Source organism: Saccopteryx leptura, chromosome 6, assembly GCF_036850995.1.
Source record: "Saccopteryx leptura isolate mSacLep1 chromosome 6, mSacLep1_pri_phased_curated, whole genome shotgun sequence".
Taxonomy (NCBI): Eukaryota; Metazoa; Chordata; class Mammalia; order Chiroptera; family Emballonuridae; genus Saccopteryx; species Saccopteryx leptura.
Window position 1 is genome coordinate 102,145,989 of NC_089508.1, and position 18,966 is coordinate 102,164,954.

Sequence of the window (18,966 nt, forward strand, 5' to 3'; positions counted from 1 at the left end):
CTCCCTGTCCCCCCCCACCTCACCCCATAGACTGGACAGGCTGCAGCAAGCACCACCCCTCCTTTCTCCCTGTCCCCCCCACCCCCACCCCATAGACTGGGCAGGCTGCAGCAAGCACCACCCCTCTTCTCTCCCTGTCCTCCGCTTACCCCACCCCATAGACTGGGCAGGCTGCAGCAAGCAGAAGCAGTTGGGTTCTTTTTTTTTTTTATCAAAACAGCAAAATACCAAAAAGTCCAGCTCTTTTCTACCCAAGCCACACGCGAGCCTTCCTGACACCCATAACCGTGTGCCTTGCACCACATTGAAAATAAATGAGCAGCCAGCAAAAAAAAAGAAAAAAAAAGACACTTCTCTGTGTATAAAAGCAACTTATCTTTATGTATAATCATCAATTACATATAATGCCTCAATATGACACATAAAAACTATGTATCTACATATGGAAGCAACACACACACACACACATATTTATATATAGGAAAGCCTCACAGATGAGGTAGGCCTAGTACTGAACCTCAAAGGAAGGCAAAAATTTAAATAGAAGGGATGGGGTCACTTCAAATCAAGTAACACCAAGAACAATAGCACAGAACAAGAATGAGCATGAAGGCTTGTGGGTTTAAAATTTACACGAAAGGAATCAAAGAAGTAGTGACTCAGCAGAGCTCTGTGGGGAGCCTTAACATGCTAAGGACTGAGAGTATGAACTTGATTCCAAATAGAACTGGGTATGAGGACAAACTTCTGTCACTGCTGCCATAGGGAAAGTCCGTTACATACTGTAGACTAAGAAAATGCCCAAGAATGAATAACTTCCACTGACCAGTTAAAAATACTGTCAACCATAAAAAAGCATATCTGTAGTTCATGCTGTCTTACCATTTTAGTAAAACAAATTAGTAGAATGTAACCTTAATGTTAGAAGATTAATAGCATTATCCAAATCTTTTGGTCAGATTTGGTTTAATGAGAAAAGGATTAGCAACCATCACCTTTATCTATCAGAACCATTTCTCCCCTTCCCGGTCAAGTAAGCAACCACCCGCCCCAGCATACCTTCAGGAGAGCACACTGCGGGAAGCTCAGAGAGGATAACTACTGCGGCTGAGACCAGCTGACTCCCATCTTCCGACAGAGTGTGTGGCTTTGTAGCTTTTACTCCTGGGCTACCTGTCAACTTAGGATTTAGTTCTGGGAGCTGTCTAACTAGGATGCACACACACAATTCCAGTGTTGCAAACACCAAAGATCTCCCAGGCACAAGTCCTCCTGTGTCCTTTCCCTCTCCAAATTCTGGCAGAGTTTCCTTTTCGGCAGCCCCATCATCAACTAAAAGACAGAAAGAAGAGTGTTGAATAAATGCTTCATATTTACTTTGCTTCTGGTCGAAGGCAATTTAGTTCATTTCTGTTATAGGAAACCCATTCAAATGGCTAAAGTCTTGAGTCTTAAAGATTGAAACAGAAAGCAGGAATGTAGAAGTAGTTGTCTTTATTATGACTTTTTATTGCAATGAATCAAAAGAAATCCTTGGTAGCCCTCTGGGCCTTAAAAAATTTTCTGGTGAACTCCTTCATGTCAAGAATGTGAACCTGACAGCTAGAGCTCCGGCACTGACCTTGTGACCTTATGACAGAAAGAGGGGAACCGAGGTCCTTGATGTCCCTGTGAAGCTGCACACCAGCCCAGAACTGCTTACCTCTGGATTTTTCTTACAAAATTAATTAAAAAATTTTTTTTAAATTTATTAATTTAGACAGAGAAGGGAGAAAAAAAAGAGAAAAATATCAATTTGTTGTTCCACTTCCACTTTAGGCACTCACTGGTTGACTCCTGTACGTGTCCTGACCGGGAGCGATCCACAGTTGTGGTGTGTCGGGACGGCACACTAACCAACAGAGCTACCTGGCCAGGGCTACATCCAGACTTCTTTAGATGACAGAATAAGTCTTTGTGTTTTAAATTCACTGTTATATTGGGTTTTCTGTTATAGGTAGTCAAATGTAACCTTGAATGATAAACTCTCACCAATACCAAATCAGACCTGTAAATAAGCCATTTAATCACTTTGCAAAACCTAAGCCATTAAAAACTGTCAGCTGTTCTCTCCATGCACATTAGCAAACTCTTAAGAGCTAGTGTAAGTAAGCACTCAATTAGAATAAGGGATGTTTTTGCTTCCAGGGTTTTGTTAAAATTTTCATTTTTTTCAAGGAACAGTTTAGTCACTGGCAATATCCAAGCTAACATGTAAAGGTGAATGGGAGTACTTACAGCCATACCTAGAGATGGTTCATTTGTGCTACATATAATTGATGACCGGAAAGATATAGACACATACACAATACTGTAGAAAATCATGATGCTATGTGATCAGTTTGGCATTATGGGTTAACATTCACCTTCTGCACTTCGTCTTTTCTCCTTCACATGTTCTTGAGCTGCACAGATAATCTGTTTTACCACTTCAAGTGAAGCCAATTGAATGGAAGGTGATTCTCGGGTCAAAATTACTCGATGTAGTACATTCAACAACTCGATACCCAAGTCCTATCATGGAAAACATTTAGGGGAAGATTGTATTGGAAATACTTTCTTAAAAAAAAAAAAACCAATGCTAAATTCTATGACACTTTCTTAAAAAAAAAAAAAAAAAAACCAACGCTAAATTCTATGACAAAGAAAAAGAAAATATAACAGACTGCTCCCAGAAAGTAAAGGTGTTAGTGTGATAAAGCTATGTAACATCTTCTCTACTTTAAACTAGCTCCAGACTGGTTTTGTTCAATCTTGTGGGAGATAGCACTGTAACAAAAAGTCATTTTCACTCAGTTCCTAACCTAGAGAAACAGAAAAGCAACCTTTCAAAACAAGATGAGAAATTTGGCTACAAGAATACAAGGACTGCCATGTAGATTCCCATTATATTAGGTTATTTTTTTTAAGTAATAACAAAGAATAATAGAGAAATATGACATTAAAAGTAGGTAAGTTAATAAGCACAGAATGGATAACCTTCTAAAGAATATAATACACTGGGCCTGGCTAGTTGGCTCAGCGGTAGAGCATCAGCCGGCGAGTGAATATCCTGGGTTCGATTCCTGGTCAGGACACACAGGAGAAGCGTCCATCTGCTTCTCCACCCTTCCCATTCTTGCTTCTCTCTCTCTCTCTCTCTCTCCCCCTCCTCCTCCCCTCCTGCAAGCATGGCTCGATTGGAGCGAGCTGGCCCTGGGCACTGAGGATGGCTCCATGGCCTCTGTCTCAGGCAGGAAAAACTGGCTCCACTTGCAATGAAGCAAGAGCCCCAGATGCGCAGCGCATCGCCCCCTAGTGGGCTTGCTGAGTGGATCCCGGTCGGGCACACGTGGGAGTCTGTCTCTTTCTCCCCTCCTCTCACTAAATATAAAAAATGAAAAAAAAAAAATAAAATACACTGAACAAATACTATTTCATTTCCCCCTTTCTCGTCTACTGGTTACTCTAGTGGCTTTCATCTTGGAAAATAACAAAGTAAACCTATCACTATAATACCTGTTTTAATATACAGAATAAATAAGCACAAAAAGTTTAAAATTTATCAAGTACAATCTGAATCAGGTAGGAACTTGATTAATATTTTACACTTAATAAGTGATAGTGTTAATAAGGTAGTTTACAGTTTGTATATAGAGTAGAAATCATACCTTCCATGTTTCTTAACATCCAAGAGTCATTGATAAAAATTCTACATCTGGTAATACCTGATGCTGAGGGTGCCTGCCCAGTGCATAGCTGCTCTTGGGAAAGCAGCTAAAGGAGGTGTCATACTTTGTACAGTGATCCTTTTACTAGGGTGACAACTGAGTCAGACATTACTGACTGATTCTAGCTATAGGCTAGTCAGTGTCTCTTAAAAAGACCTGCAGGGAGGCTCAACCAACAGGAATACATTGTAAGAGACAATAACTACATGAATCACATGGATTCCCTTACGGAAATGGAATGAAGAGACAGATGTGTATGACAACAGGGTGCACTGAAGCAGAAAGAGACAAAGAAGGAGCACCACCTGTAACTAGCGGCTGCTATTCTGCACAAGCAACTGAGAACCTTCCCATCGTCACAGAAAGTCTGATTACCGAGCTGTGGTGGAGAGGTTAGCCGGTGGCAGCAGAAAGCAGCACAGAAGCAGCAGGGACAGTGGTGGTCAGAGGCATGACTCTTCCTAGCTCAGCACAGCTGCTGTGGTATTCTAGTTCTGAGGCCTAGCTGTGCAGCTGTTTAATTTTCTTTTTACTTCTCTGTGTTGATGCTGTTTGCTGTAGTAACCTGAACATGTTTCTGTTCCTGTCCCTACAGAAGCCTAACAAAAAAAGACAATCACCTGATCACTGCCAATTTTAGATCTGGGCCAAGGAACATCCAGAAGGGCCTGTAATGCATGTAAACAGGCAGTAATGCTTTCCATGGTTGCATCTGAGCGCAAGGAACTCAGAAATTCCACACTGATTCCTGTAGAAAGCAGAAAAAGAGAGGGAGGCTTCTTTAAGATTCTTAGTTTATGAAGTTAAATAATGTTTTCCATTTTGATAAAATGTATACATAGCTTAGCAAAAAGGTAATGCAAAAAACTACAATAAATATAGGACTCTAAACTATGTAAAGTGATAAGGCAAATCTTTTGTTTTTATCTACAAGTACATAAAGAATAATCTCAACTAGGCTTATGCATTATTGTGAAGTTGCTATGAAACAGATAAAAGATGCAAAAATTCCAATAAACTGTCACAGAGAATGTATCAAGCAGAATTTCATAACTTTATTCTAAAATTTACTGAGTAATTACCATGTATCAGGCACTGCAGTTTATATATGTTCCTAGTAACTCTGCTATCCTTCATTCTATAAAAGTCTATTTTTAAAAAGCTCTCATCTCAAGGCAAATGGAAACTAAATTTTAATATACTCAATGATAAAGGAAATCTGGTCTTTTCTGGCCTGGGGAGGTGAATGAACCAAAATGTTTAATTTAGTCATTAACCTTTAACACCCTCTCATTTCATTTAATCAGTAACTTCTTTATAGGTAATGTATGAGGTAAGCAAAACATGAAAAACATTAATTCCATTTATTTTAGAAACGGTACCTTTGAAAGATAGCTTTTTTTTTTAAAAAAAAAGTAATTTATCGTTGACTTTAATATTTGTTTTCAATTCTGTACCTCTGAGTATGCTTTCCTTAAACCTTGCAATTTTTGAGAATAGGGAAAGGGGGGCAAATGACCCTTCAGTACACTGCTATTTTATATATACACACACACATTACTGAGAAATTCAGCACAATTATAGATACCACATGGATCTCTTAAAAATTCTGTGGAAAGAACTAGACTTCTCTTGCAATTTCTTTTTTCTTTTTGGAATTTCTGTAATTCAAACTGATGCTGAAGCCACTTTGTAATGGGGATTCTAGACTTAACATAATGAAATTTGCAATTTTATAAAATGTACATAAGTATACTCAGTTATATCAAGGCCACCACTAACAGCCAATACAGAATGAGGTAATAGCCACCAAGAGCTGATAAGCAGCGAGGAACAATTAAAAAAAATTCTGGATCCTGAGACATGTTTCTTGCAGGGGCTGTGCACCAACCATGAGGAACATTTCACAGAGAAGCTAAACTGCCATTCCAGAGCAAGGTTTCTGGCTTCACGTTCAAGATGGCGAAGTATGACGATCCTGAGCTCACCTCTCAATGACACCAAAACTACAACTACATATGGAATAGCTATCTCTGAGAACACCTGATTTTTTCTACAACTAAGGATATAGAAAAAAAACCAGATTGAAATGGATAGGAGTGGAGACTAGTCTAATCAGGACCTACCCTACCACCCACACCCCATGTAGTGACCTACAAATAGGAAGAATGTCACATCCATGGAGGTTGTCCCTGAAGAGTGAGGGGTCCAAGCCCTAGCCCGGGAGACCTGCACCAAGAAAAGGAGCTCCCATAACATCCAGCTCTGAAAACCAGTGGGGTTTGCCTGACCTGTGGTGGTACAGTGGATAAAGTGTCACCCTGGAATGATGAGGTCTCTGGTTTGAAACCCTGGGCTTGTGCCTGGTCAAGGTACTTATGAGAAGCAATTAAGATGATGCTTCCTGCTCCCCCTTTCTCTCTCTCTCTCTCCCCACTCTCCTCTCTAAAATCAATAAATAAAATCTTTACCCCAAAAAAGGGAAGAGCCTGACCAGGCGGTGGCGCAGTGGATAGAACATTGGACTGGGATGCAGAGGACCCAGGTTCGAGACCCCGAGGTCGCCAGCTTGAGCGCGGGCTCATCTGGTTTGAGCAAAGCTCACCAGCTTGGACCCAAGGTCGCTGGCTTGAGCAAGGGGTTACTCGGTCTGCTGAAGGCCCGCGGTCAAGGCACATATGAGAAAGCAATCAATGAACAACTAAGGTGTCATAACGAAAAACTGATGATTGATGCTTCTCATCTCTTTCCGTTCCTGTCTGTCTGTCCCTGTCTATCCCTCTCTCTCTCTGAAAAAAAAAAAAAGAAAAAAGAAAAGAAAACCAGTGAGGCTTATGCCTGGAAGAGCCAAAGGGCTGTAGGAAACCCAGGTTGTATTCTTTCTGAGTTCTGGAACAAAGGCAGTAGCTTGAAAAGCACATAGTCATACATGAAGGTGATATTTTGACTAATTTTAGGGTGTGTGCTGGAGGGACTGAGATCCTTTGGAACTTTCTGCTGAGAGGTGCTGGCGTGTAACATTTTCCCCCCACTTTCCATAACCTAGCTGGTCTGACACTGGTAAGCACCATATATGAAACACTCCATTAACCTTGTTAACACTTTTCACTCTACCCTGGCATTTGCCTGAGGACTCACCCAGGCTAGCACCCCTCCAACGTGACTTATTTTGCCACACCCAGTGGGTGGCCTTAGCAGCAGCACACAGCAGTGTGTCTGCAACAGTGGGCTGAGCCTCTTGGCCAGCCACACCAAAAGCTTGCCCTGCACACCAGTGAGCCCACAATGGCTGTGTCCAGGCCTCACAGCCAGCAGGTCAGGGACCAGCTTCACCTGTCAGTGTGTGCACAGAAGTTATGGCCCAGACACAAGAAACCACACTAGTCCACACAGGGAACACTTTTGGAGCACCTGGCTCTGGTGACAAGGTGTATTTTACCAGTGGGCCCCATATAACATCTATGAAGTAAGGCCACTTTTTCAAGACCAGGAGGTTTAGCCTACCTACCTAATAACTAGAAACAAACAGATAAAACGAGAGAAAATAGTATGTTCCAAACAAAACTCCAGGAAAAGAACTAAATGAAACAGGTAAGCTGTCTACTTGATGAAGAGTTCAAAGTAATAGTCATAAAGATGCTCATTGGACTCTGCAGACAAATGGATAAACTCAATGAGAGCTTTAACAAAGAGATAAAAATGATAAAAAAAGGATCTCTCAGAACTGAAAAATTTAACAACAGAAATGAAAAATATACTGGAGAAAATCAGCATCAAGTCAGATGATGCAGAAGAATGAGTCAGCAATCAGGAAGACAGGGTAGTAGAAAATGCCCAGTTGGAAGACCAAAGAGAAAAAAGAATTAAAAAGAATGAGGATAACATAAGGGCCCTTTGGGACAACATCAAATGTACTAATATTCAAATAATAGGGGTCCCACAAGGAGGAGAGAGCAAATGACAGAAAACTGATTTGAAGAAACAATGGCTGAAAACTTCCCTAACCTGGTGAAGGAAATATACATCCAAGTCCAGGAAGCACTAAGAGTTCCAAAGAAGATGAATCCAAAGAGACCCACACCAAGACACATTACAATTAAATTGTTAAAAGTTAAAGAGAGAATCTTAAAAGCAGCAAGAGAAAAACAACTAGTTACATACAAGGGAATGCCCATGAGACTATCAGTTGACTTTTCAACAGAAATTTGGCAGGGCCAGAAGGGAGTGCCATGACATATTTAACATGATGAAAGAGAAAACCTACAACTATGAATACTTTACCCAGCGGGGTTCTAGTTCAGAATTGAAGGAGACATTAAGTACACACCTATTAATAATTACTTAAATATAAACTTAAGTGCTCCACTGGAAAAATATAGGATGACTGAATAGATTAAAAAAATTCCATATGCTGCCTATATAATCCTCCAGATTGAAAGACACATATAGACTGAAAGTAAAGGGATGGAAAAGATATTTTATGAAAAGGTAAAAAAAAAAAAAGCTGGGATAGCAATACTTGTATTAGACAATATAGACTTTACAACAAAGTCTATAATATAACAAGAGACAAAGAAGGACCCAGCAATTCCACTTCTGGGCATTTATCTAAAGAAAGCAAAACACTAATATAAAAAGATATATGCACCCCAATATTCACTGTCTCATTATTTACAATGGCCAAGAGATGGAGACAGTGCACACCCATGTGCACGCATGCACACACACCAGAACATTACTCAGCCATGAAAAAAAACTAAATCTTGCCATTTGTGACAATATGGATAGACCTAAAGTACTGTGCTAAGTGAAATACGTCAGAGAAAGACAAACACTGTATCATTTCACTTATGTGTAGAATCTAAAAAAAAAAAAAAAAAAAGAAACAAATGAACAAACAAAACAGACTCACAGATACAGAATAACCTAGAAACTACAGATAGTTTCTAGAGGGTTGAGTGGTTGGGGTATGGGCAAAAGGTGAAGGGAAAAAAAAGGGTGAAGGGGATTAAGCAGTACAAACTTGTAGTTGTAACATAAATCCCAGGCATGTAAGTTAGTGCATAGGGAATGAAGGCAGTAAAATCACAGTAACTTTGCGTGGTGACAGTGGACCTTTTTAAGGTATATAAATGTGAAATCTCATTATGTTGTACATCTAAAACTAGTACAATGTGTGTCAACTATACTCTAAGAGCTTTACCTTCCAGAATAAAAATTAGGCATGAGACCAAACAAACCCCCCCAAAAACAAACAAACAAATCTCTGTAGGGTTGGAAGTTTGTAAGGCTTATTTACTAACCTAAAATAAGATGAAACCTATCAGTGTAGACATCCTCAGGGGACTTTACTGTAGCCCCAGATGATGAACCCTGACACATTGAAGTTGGTGTTACAGGCCTTGAGAGATTAGATGCTCCTTCATCTGGGTCAGCAACAACAAAGCCTGTGCTTGTAAGCCACAGTGCTGTAGCGTGGAGGATAAGCGCCCACGACTTGAAATAATGCAATTTTGCGTTTTCACTGGTCTCTGCTGTGTAGAAAGCACCACCTATGAAAAAGGGGAAGCAAACAGTTTCAGGAGGAATAAAAGAAGTTAGCTTACACCACATTTTCTCTTTTCTGTTCCTAGACATACACCATTCCCATCATCCCAAAACTTCCTTTAGGATCCATTCTAGTCAGTTCCCAACAGCCCAAGGCAACTATTCTCTGACTTTTATCAACATAAATAATTGACTTTGTCTGTTCTTGACTTTATATCAATGGACAAATATACAGTATGCATTTGTTTGCTTAACAGTGTTTTCTGGAGATTCACCCATGCTGCTATGTTATATTTTTATTTCTATTTTAAGTACAATTGTTAAGTCATAGGTTGATATAACTTACCACCTCCTTAGAAACTTCCAAGCTTATTCTTAAATTTTTATTTTATTTTATTTTTTAGTGGAGGAAGGAGACAGACAGAGAGAAAGAGACAGGGACAGACAGACAGGAAAGGAGATAAGCATCAACTCATAGTTACGGCACTTTTAGTTGTTCATTGATTACTTTCTCATATGTCCCTTGACTGGGGTGCTCCAGCTGAGTCAGTGACCCCCTGCTCAAGCCAGTGGCCTTGGGCTCAAGCCAGCAACCTTTGGGCTCATACCGGTGCCCCTGGGGTCACGTCTTTGATCCCATGCTCAAACCAAAGACCCTGAGGTTTTGAACCTGTGTCCTCAGTGTTCCAGGTCAACACTCTATCCACTGTGCTATCATGTGGTCAGGCTTAAATTTTTATCTTAAAAATATTTTAAAACAAGTATGTGATGTCTGTATGTGATTAAACAAATACTGATACCCATTTATTTACCTACCTCCAAGATTAATGTGACATTTTGCCTTTCTTAAACCTCTTACTTTTTATATATATATTAAAATAACCCAGTCCTAGCCAGGTTGCTCAGCAGGTTAGAATGTCATCCTGATATGTCAAGGTTGTGATTTTTCTCTCCAGTCAGGGCACATACAAAAATCAACAAATAAATGCACAAATAAGTGGAGTAACAAATTGATTTTTTTTTCTCTAAAAAAATACCCCCCCCCAAACAAAACAAACATATAAAACCCAACCTAATACTCTGTTACACCACTAATTCTTACTCTTCCTTCTGTAACCCCTTGTCCTCAAGTCAGTGTGTATCTCTCCCAAATACGGTTTTACACTTTTCACAACAGGTATCTGTATTCGTCAATAATATGCTATTATCTTGTATTTCAATTTACTTAAAAGACGTTATATTATATATATCCTTTTTAAACTTGTCTTTTTTCACCTAACATTATGTTGATTTATGTCTGTCATTAACTTTTGCTGATAAATTATTCCAATACATCAGTTTCTATATTTATGCTATTGAAAAGTAAGATAAAACACCCTATATCATATTCCTGTATATAATTCCAACTCAAATTCTAATAGAACTTGATAGGCTGACACTATAATTAATGTCATGGAGTAAAAAAAGCCATTTTGTAACAACATTAAGATTAAGTGTGGCTACCAAATATCCAATTGACAAAATATAACATTAATAACTATAAAATCAGAGACCTATACCCATCCCACACACTCAAACTAAGTTCTAGTTGGACTGCAGTCCATAATGCAGAAAGCAGTATTAAAAAGCTTATAGCTCTTTGCTGGTCTATGGTAATGCAGTGGATAGAGTGTTGACCTGAATGCTGCTGAGGTTGCTGGTTTGAAACCCTGGGCTTGCCTGGTCAAGGCACATACAACAAGCAAGCAATGAACAACTAAAGTGAAGCAACTATGAGTTGATACTTCTCACCCCACTCCTTTGTAAAATCAATAAAGTCTTTTAAAAAAAGATGGAAGTAAAAATATTTTAAAAAAACACATTGGTTTTCATGATCTTAAGTTAAGAAAAAAAAATGTATGAGGCACTATACAAACACACAAACCATAAATAGCTGATTACATTAATTTTAAGAAGGTAAAAGAAGTAAGCTGAAGACCAGGAGAAGATATCTGCAAGACCTCAAACCACAAAAGAATAATATTAAAAACATATAAAATATAGGTTGTTCTGTGGTGGTACAGTGGACAAAGCATTGACCTGGAATTCTGAGGTTCCCGGTTTGAAATCCTGGGCTTATCTGGTCAAGGCACATACAACAAGCAACCAATGAACAACTAAAGTGAAGCAACTGAGCTGATACTTCTCATTCTACCCTGGCCCTCCTCTCTCTCTGTAAAAACCAATAAATAAAATCTAAAAATAAAAATCTACAAAAAAATAACAATAAAAAATCAGAACATATAAAGGATTAATTAAGAAAATAATAAATACCAAGTAGAAAATAGGCAAAGATTGTGAATATATGATTTATGGAAGAAATTTGGCCCATAAACCCATGGAAGAAGATTCTCAATCAAGAAAATAATAAATTAAAACTATTAAATATAAATACTATATACTTCATACCCATCAGACTGGTAAAAACTAAGTATGATAACATATAATGGTGGGGGGATGTAGCAAAACAGAAACATGTTGTTTCATGTAACATACAAATTGTGAAAACTACTTTGGAGAACCATTTGGCAGCATCTTGGGAGTTACGATGTGCATGCCTCATGATCTAGTCAATCAACTTCAGTGTGTCTAATCTGAAGCGACTCACATACCTATTCTATGAGTGAAAATTATTCTAGGAAAAATATTTCAGACAAACATTACTACCTAAATAAAGGACATGTCACGTAGGAGTTATGTAAGTATTTCACACCCTTACCTTCGATAGGAAGTTGGGAGGCAAATTCTGATGGCAAACTTAAGAGAGCAAAATCCTGAAGAGCAGCAAGCCAGAGCCTACTTAGTGTGCCCAGGTCAGTGTAGACTAAGTCAAGCAGTCCATCTGATGAGTGTGACCCATTTCTAACACTCTCTCCTGAACAGGTGATAGTCTTCAAAGGTTGTTTGTGGTTTTTATGTCTTTCTACAGCGATTATGTAGACCTGTTAAAAGTTAATTTGTAAATTTACTGTAACTTGTCCTTGGGACATTTACCTAGCCAGGTAGATCAATTAGAACATCATACTGATACACCAAGGTTGTAGGTTCATTCCCTATCAGAGCACATACAAGAAAAGTTAATTTGTAAATAGGAAGATCTTGTGCCCATTGAAAAAGTGCTATAATATTTTTATCTTGCTGAGGAGGTGAACTTCCCTTTGAGTTTACCAGACCTGAAATGCATTGTGATACTAAAAGGCATACGTGGATAACAATACTTGGTAAATATGCTACCACTCTACAATTTTATAACCATAACTAAATGATCTCAGCACTTTCTCACCCAGCCCTGTTATGGTCTTAAAAATCTATCTCAACATACGATTTCAGGTGGCCATCTCTGAACTACAGCAGGCTGAAATACTAAAAGTATTTTCTTTCAAAGTTACCACGAGGCCTGACCTGTGGTGGTGCAGTGGATAAAGTGACCTGGATTGCTGAGGTCACCAGTTTGAAATCCTAGGGCTTGCCTGTTCTAGGCGCATGTGAGAAGCAACTATGGGTTAATGCTTTCTGCTTCTCCGTACCCCATCCTTACTTTCTTTCTCTCTCTCTAAAAATCAATTTAAAAAATTACCACTAAATCACTACAAAAAGTTTATGTACATAGATTTAACATGGCCTTTTTATAGAACTATAGGATGTTAAAGCATTCAACATAGTACATAATGTGCCTGTACTGCCCCTTCATCTATAGCTCTGAAATCCAATAAGCTCTGAAAAAATGTTTCTGGAAAACTAAGCTGGTGGCAAAACTGAATTTCCATGAGGCTATTCAACCAACAAAGTGTCAATATACAAACACTTTATTATAGCCTGACCAGGCGGTGGCGCAGTGGATAGAGCGTCAGACTGGGATGCAGAGGACCCAGGTTCCAGACTCCACCAGCTTGAACCCAAGGTCGCTGGCTCCAGCAAGGGGTTACTCGGTCCGCTGAAGACCCGCGGTCAAGGCACGTATGAGAAAGCAATCAATGAACAACTAAGGTGTTGCAACACGCAATGAAAAACGATTGATGCTTCTCATCTCTCTCCGTTCCTGTCTGTCTGTCCCTGTCTATCCCTCTCTCTAAAAAAAAAACACAAAAACCACAAACATTTTATTATAGATATATTAATGTGTCTAAGTATAGATTCCACAGTACTGCCCAGACTTCCTGAAAACATGGGAGTATACAATGCATTACTTTTTGAAAATCCCCAAATTTGGAATCCCAAATATTATCTGGTACCAAGGATTTCTAATACCAGATTATGAACCTTCTTTATACAGAATCTGCTGGTGAGTCATTATGTTTACTGAGGAGAGATCAGGAGGAGGTAATGGGCTTATGCAAGAACATAGAAATTCAAATTATTATAAAAAATACTATATAAGCATATTTTAAAAATATTGTCAAAGCATAAAGAATTGACTGTTAAAGATAGATCCAGCTTATTAAATCTAGGTAGAACTACTTCCTAAGATTTGTCAACCCTAAATAATGGTAAAAAACCAAATTCTATAATCTTCAGGTTTTATTAAGCTGTACTGGAGGAAACCTTTTCATATATATGTATGTGTATAGACACACACAAAATGTGTGTGTGTAAGAGACAGTAACAGAGGGAGGTACAGACAGATAGGAAGGGAGAGAGATGAGAAGCATCAATTTTTTGCTGCGGCACCTTAGCTGTTCATTGATTGCTTTCTCATATGTGCTCTGACTGGGGGCCTACAGCAGACAGAGTGACTCCTTGCTCAAGCCAGTGACTATGGGCTCAAGCTGGTGAACTGTGCTCAAACCAGATGAGCCCGTGCTCAAGCCAGCAATCTCGGGTTCGAACCTGGGTTCTCTGCTCTATCCACTGCGCTACTGCCTGGTCAGGCTCTTATATATTAATTAGTTCTCTCAGTTGTGACTGAGACTACACACATTCATTAAAACAGCATTTGAACCCAGACTGGCCAAGTTTCGTAATTGCTAAAGCTGGATGATGGGTATAACTGGGTTCATTATACTATTATATCAACTTTCACATCTATGAGAACATTTCCTCAGTGAATTAAAAAGAAAAAGGCCTTGGCTGGAGAGCTTAGTTGGTTAGAGCATCGTCCTGAAATGCCAAGGTTGCAGGTTCAATTACCAGTCAGGGTACAGACAAGAATTAACAAATGAGCCTGACCAGGCGGTGGCGCAATGGATAAAGCATTGGACTAGGATGAGGAGGACCCAGGTTCGAGACCCGAGGTCGCCAGCTTGAGTGCGGGCTCATCTAGTTTGAGCAAAGCTCACCAGCTTGGACCCAGGTCGCTGGCTCGAGCAAGGGGTTACTCGGTCTGCTGAAGGCCCGTGGTTGAGGCACATATGAGAAAGCAATCAGTGAACAACTAAGGTGTCACAACGAAAAACTAATGATTGATGCTTCTCATCTCTCTCCCTTCCTATCTGTCTGTCCCTATCTATCCCTCTCTCTGATTCTATCTCTGTCCCTGTATAAAAAAAAAAAATTAACAAATGAATGTGGCCCTAGCTGGTTGGCTCAGTGGTAGAGTGTTGGCCCAGTATGTGGATTTGATTCCCAGTCAAGGCACGCAGGAGAAGCAACCATCTGCTTCTTCACACCTTCCCTTTCTCCCTCTCTCTCTCTCTCTCTCTCTCTCTTTCTCTATCATTTCCCCTCCTGCAACCATGGCTCGACTGGCTAAAGCAAGTTGGCTTTGGGTGCTGAGGATAGCTCCATAGCCTACGACTCAGGTGCTAAAAAATGGCTCCGGTTACAACAGAGCCAACGCCCAGATGGGCAGAGCATCACCCCTAGTGGGTTTGCTTGGTGGATCCTGGTCAAGGCACGTGCGGGAGTCTGTCTCTCTGTCTCCTCTCCTCTCACTAAAAAAAACAAAAACAACAAAATAAGCAAAAACTAATGCATAAATAAGTGGAACAACAAATCAATGCTACTCTCTCCCCCTTCTCCCTCTCTAAAGTCAATAAATAAATTTAAAAAAATACTTACTCCCTGATAAGAAAAGTAACTAATGAAGTTAAACACTTTTATATTTCTTTAACCTTAGAAAAGAAAATGATTATTTAATATAGAAAGTCATTCTATAAAACAGCATACAAAATTAAATTACGTTATATAGTTAATAAAACATACAAGGAAACCCACATTTCTAGTAGTTCAGATTGCAATAAAAGTTTATTTTCATTAGCTATTATAAAGTCTCTCTGGCTCACTACTACCCCTACTGAAAGCAGCAGATTACAGACAATATAAAAAACATTTGACTACTTGGCCAAAACATGAGTTAACATATAAATCACATGTTGAAAGCCTTTTGTTAACCTTAAAAAAGGACTTACTTGTGTTTTAAAAAGTTAATTTCAGTTTATAGCCTAAGGTATTTTATTTCAAATTTCCATTACAAATTTCAGTACTAACCTCTGCCCAGGCTTTGAGCACAGCTAAGATCTCCATGGTAGAAGCACTTTCATTATATAAGTGACTTAGAGCTTCTTTTCCAGCCTGTATTTTTGTTAATGATGAAACAAGCAAGTGATGAACTCTTCGGAGATCATTAAGGTCACTTACAACTCCACTTGCTATCCAGGCACTGCAAACCTGGTTTTTAAGAAAGTAAGAAGCTGCATTTGAAAATTATAAATATTTCCTTTGTGAGTTCAGCAAAGTTCATCCACAGCTTAGGAATCAAGTCACAGAAATCACCTTGCTATTAAGAGACCCAAGGAAATGCTGCTGATAATGACACTCAAAGGCGAGCATTTCAGAAGGCAATACAGTCTAAGGTTGAAGCAAGGAAACCAATACTGATCAGCACATAAAATCAAAGAGCTTCAGATGTTATTTCTAGAGAAAAATAAAGCTACAGAAGACACCACTTTCATAAATGCTTGGGTTAACATTTGAATTAAAACTCCAATCTTGATTATTTCATCTTTTTACATTTTAAAATCTGAGACTGTGATTAATTAATATAACTTTCATAAAAGATAAAGAACCTAACATTAAAACCCCAAAGAAGATTTTGATTCTTAAGGAAACAATATTAAACATTTCTATTTTTAAATTTCTAATACAAAATGTCATTAATAATTTTCCTATGAAAAATGTTTACTCAGTTATCAGAAATGTTTATGTATTTCTCTTTTTCTAGAGAAAATTTGCTTTTCCTTTTCAATCTATCCACTTCCTGTCTCATTTCACAAAATTTCATATGGCTTACAGCAAGAACCCACATAATAAAGTGATTAATAAATTAGCAACTCATTACATTTAACACAGTTCTCTGAATATTGAAGGCACTCAAAACATTTCCTAAATACAACTGAATAAAAGAAAGTTGAAAGACCTGACTAAAATTAGCATTTTTTATTATGTTTATAATTAATTCAATTCAAGCCAGTTCTGCTTTTTCATTATTTTAGGTCATTAAGGCTGCATATTGAGTGTTTGACAACCACTCCAAGAAAAGCACGTTTAGAATTCTGATATATATATATATATATAAAACCCACCCAATCTCACTTGAAATACAATTCTAAACTATTGTGAGATACCTTTTTTACTTCATCATATAAGCAAAATTTTACAAGTTTGAAAAATCGCAGTATTGCTCAGACTATGGGGGAACAAGTACTTGCATACGTTACTGGTGGGAGATAAAATTGGTAAACCTTTATAATCTTTAACTCAGTAATTCAATTTTGGAGAATTTATTTTACAGATGTGCTTGTACCCAGTGAAATGACCTATTAAGAAGGTCACTCACTATGGCAGTATTTAAAATAGCAAACAATGAAAAAACCCATTTATCTGTCACTGATTAAATTATAACTTATCCATATACTGAATTATCATGGAGTTACATAAAAGAGGAAGTTCTCTAAATTTAAAAAGTAACAAAAAAGGAGCAGCTATGATTAATTGTTAGAAAACTATAATAACTGCAGAATTACTTCTGAAGAGAGAGTTTTGGTTCTTAAACTTTATCTTTTTAGGCATTTACCTGACATGCTTTGGCAGTGACATCAGGTGGTGTCTCTGAAGTGAAGGCTGGTCTAAGTGCTGCTTCTACCTGGCAAAGACATTATATGACATACAAAGATCAACAAGGAAGACAGCACAAGCTCCTTCTCTCTCTCTCTCTCTCTTTTTAGTCTATTTATTAAAAAAAAATATTTTTAAAGACTTTATTCATTTTAGAGGAGAGAAAGAGGGAGGGAGGGAGGGAGGGAGAGAGGAGGGGAGAGAGGGGGGGGGGGTAGGAGCAGGAAGCACCAATTTCCATATGTGTCTTGACCAGGCAAAGCCCAGGGTTTCAAGCTGGCGAACCTCAGCGTTGCAGTTTGATGCTTTAGCCACAGGTCAGGCTCCTTATCTTTTTAGTGTTATTAAAACTATTTATAATAGGTATTAGGGATACCTTTTGTTTTGCCCACCTAGCATATTTTTCTGTTTTTATCTAATAGCATCTCAATTTTCCTTTCAGGAACCTTCTCTCTCCTCAAATCTTAGCCCATGCTGTTGCTATGGAGCTGACAGCATAGCCTGGCTCCAGAGACCCAGGGTGGAATAAGGAAAGCTCCCCTTCAGACTTCTGCTAGGAGCCTGGGAAAGAAGCACCAACTCTATAAGATTTGGGTGCTAAGAGAACCATCTTGATACCACTTGGAGAGAGCAAGTTTGAGAATAAAGCCAGTGTAGAACCAAGCAGTCAACTAAGATTTCTGAAAACAATTTTCCTCTTCTACTAAGTGAGTTGTAATTTATTTCTATCATTTGCAATTTCAAGAGGACTAAAAATATAACAGAATTACAATGTTTTATTCTAATATGATAGTTCTGTGTAATGCCACTCCCTTCCTTTTGCTTTGTCCCTAAGCATACACTGGCATTACCTCTTGAAATATGTGATGAAGACTGCTAACTAACTGGTGAACTGCTCTGGTATCCCTAACCACCAGCTGTTCAAAGCTGCCTCTGAATCCTAATGAGAGGCATTCTGGGATGCTGCTGCAGGATTACATGTGACGTGTGTGATATAATATGCGATAATTCTGTTACCTTCCTGGCTCTTCCAAATGGCTCAATGCACGAAACACGAGTTAAAAAGATCACAAAACTAGTACTAGAAACCTGAACTCCTTTCTAAGTCCACACACACAAAAAGGCAGTTACATCTATTCTAGGAACAATGATTTGTAAACAGAACTTGCAATGTAGCCTAAACAGAATGTTTAGTGATGATTTAGTGTTATCTCAAGCTTATTTCCACATTTTATAAAAAATTTCATTACCAAAGTTCTTTTTTCTAAAGTGAGAAAAGGGGAAATAGTGAGGCATGCACTCTGATGGGGATCCACTTGGCAACCCCCGTCTGAGGCCGATGCTCAGATCAACTGAGCCTCAGGGGAGGAAGAGAGAGAGAAGGGGGATAATCAGGGGGCGGGAAGCAGATGGCCGCTTCTCCTGTGTGCCCTGCCTGGGGATCGAACCCCGGACTTTTGCATGCCAGGCTGATGCTCTATCTACTGAGCCAATCAGCCAGGGCCCAAATTTCTTTATTTCCCAAAATTACCATGAAGGTTTTAATAATGAAAATTGACCTTCAATGTTATAAAAGACC

The 18,966-nt window shown here is 38.8% G+C and overlaps 1 protein-coding gene across 3 annotated transcripts in view; it reads right to left on the reverse strand.

Annotated features, from left to right (window-relative positions):
- Positions 1–18,966, reverse strand: part of HEATR5A (HEAT repeat containing 5A) — a 134,556-nt gene that overhangs the window by 15,625 nt on the left and 99,965 nt on the right. For all 3 annotated transcript variants that reach the window (XM_066344151.1, XM_066344152.1, XM_066344150.1), the window contains 7 exons: positions 17,347–17,415; positions 15,762–15,941; positions 12,055–12,277; positions 9,053–9,301; positions 4,370–4,497; positions 2,406–2,553; positions 1,060–1,332 (listed from right to left, as the gene is read on the reverse strand). In XM_066344151.1, the coding sequence (XP_066200248.1) occupies positions 1,060–1,332; positions 2,406–2,553; positions 4,370–4,497; positions 9,053–9,301; positions 12,055–12,277; positions 15,762–15,941; positions 17,347–17,415 (1,270 nt within the window). The remainder of the gene's footprint in view (positions 1–1,059; positions 1,333–2,405; positions 2,554–4,369; positions 4,498–9,052; positions 9,302–12,054; positions 12,278–15,761; positions 15,942–17,346; positions 17,416–18,966) is intronic.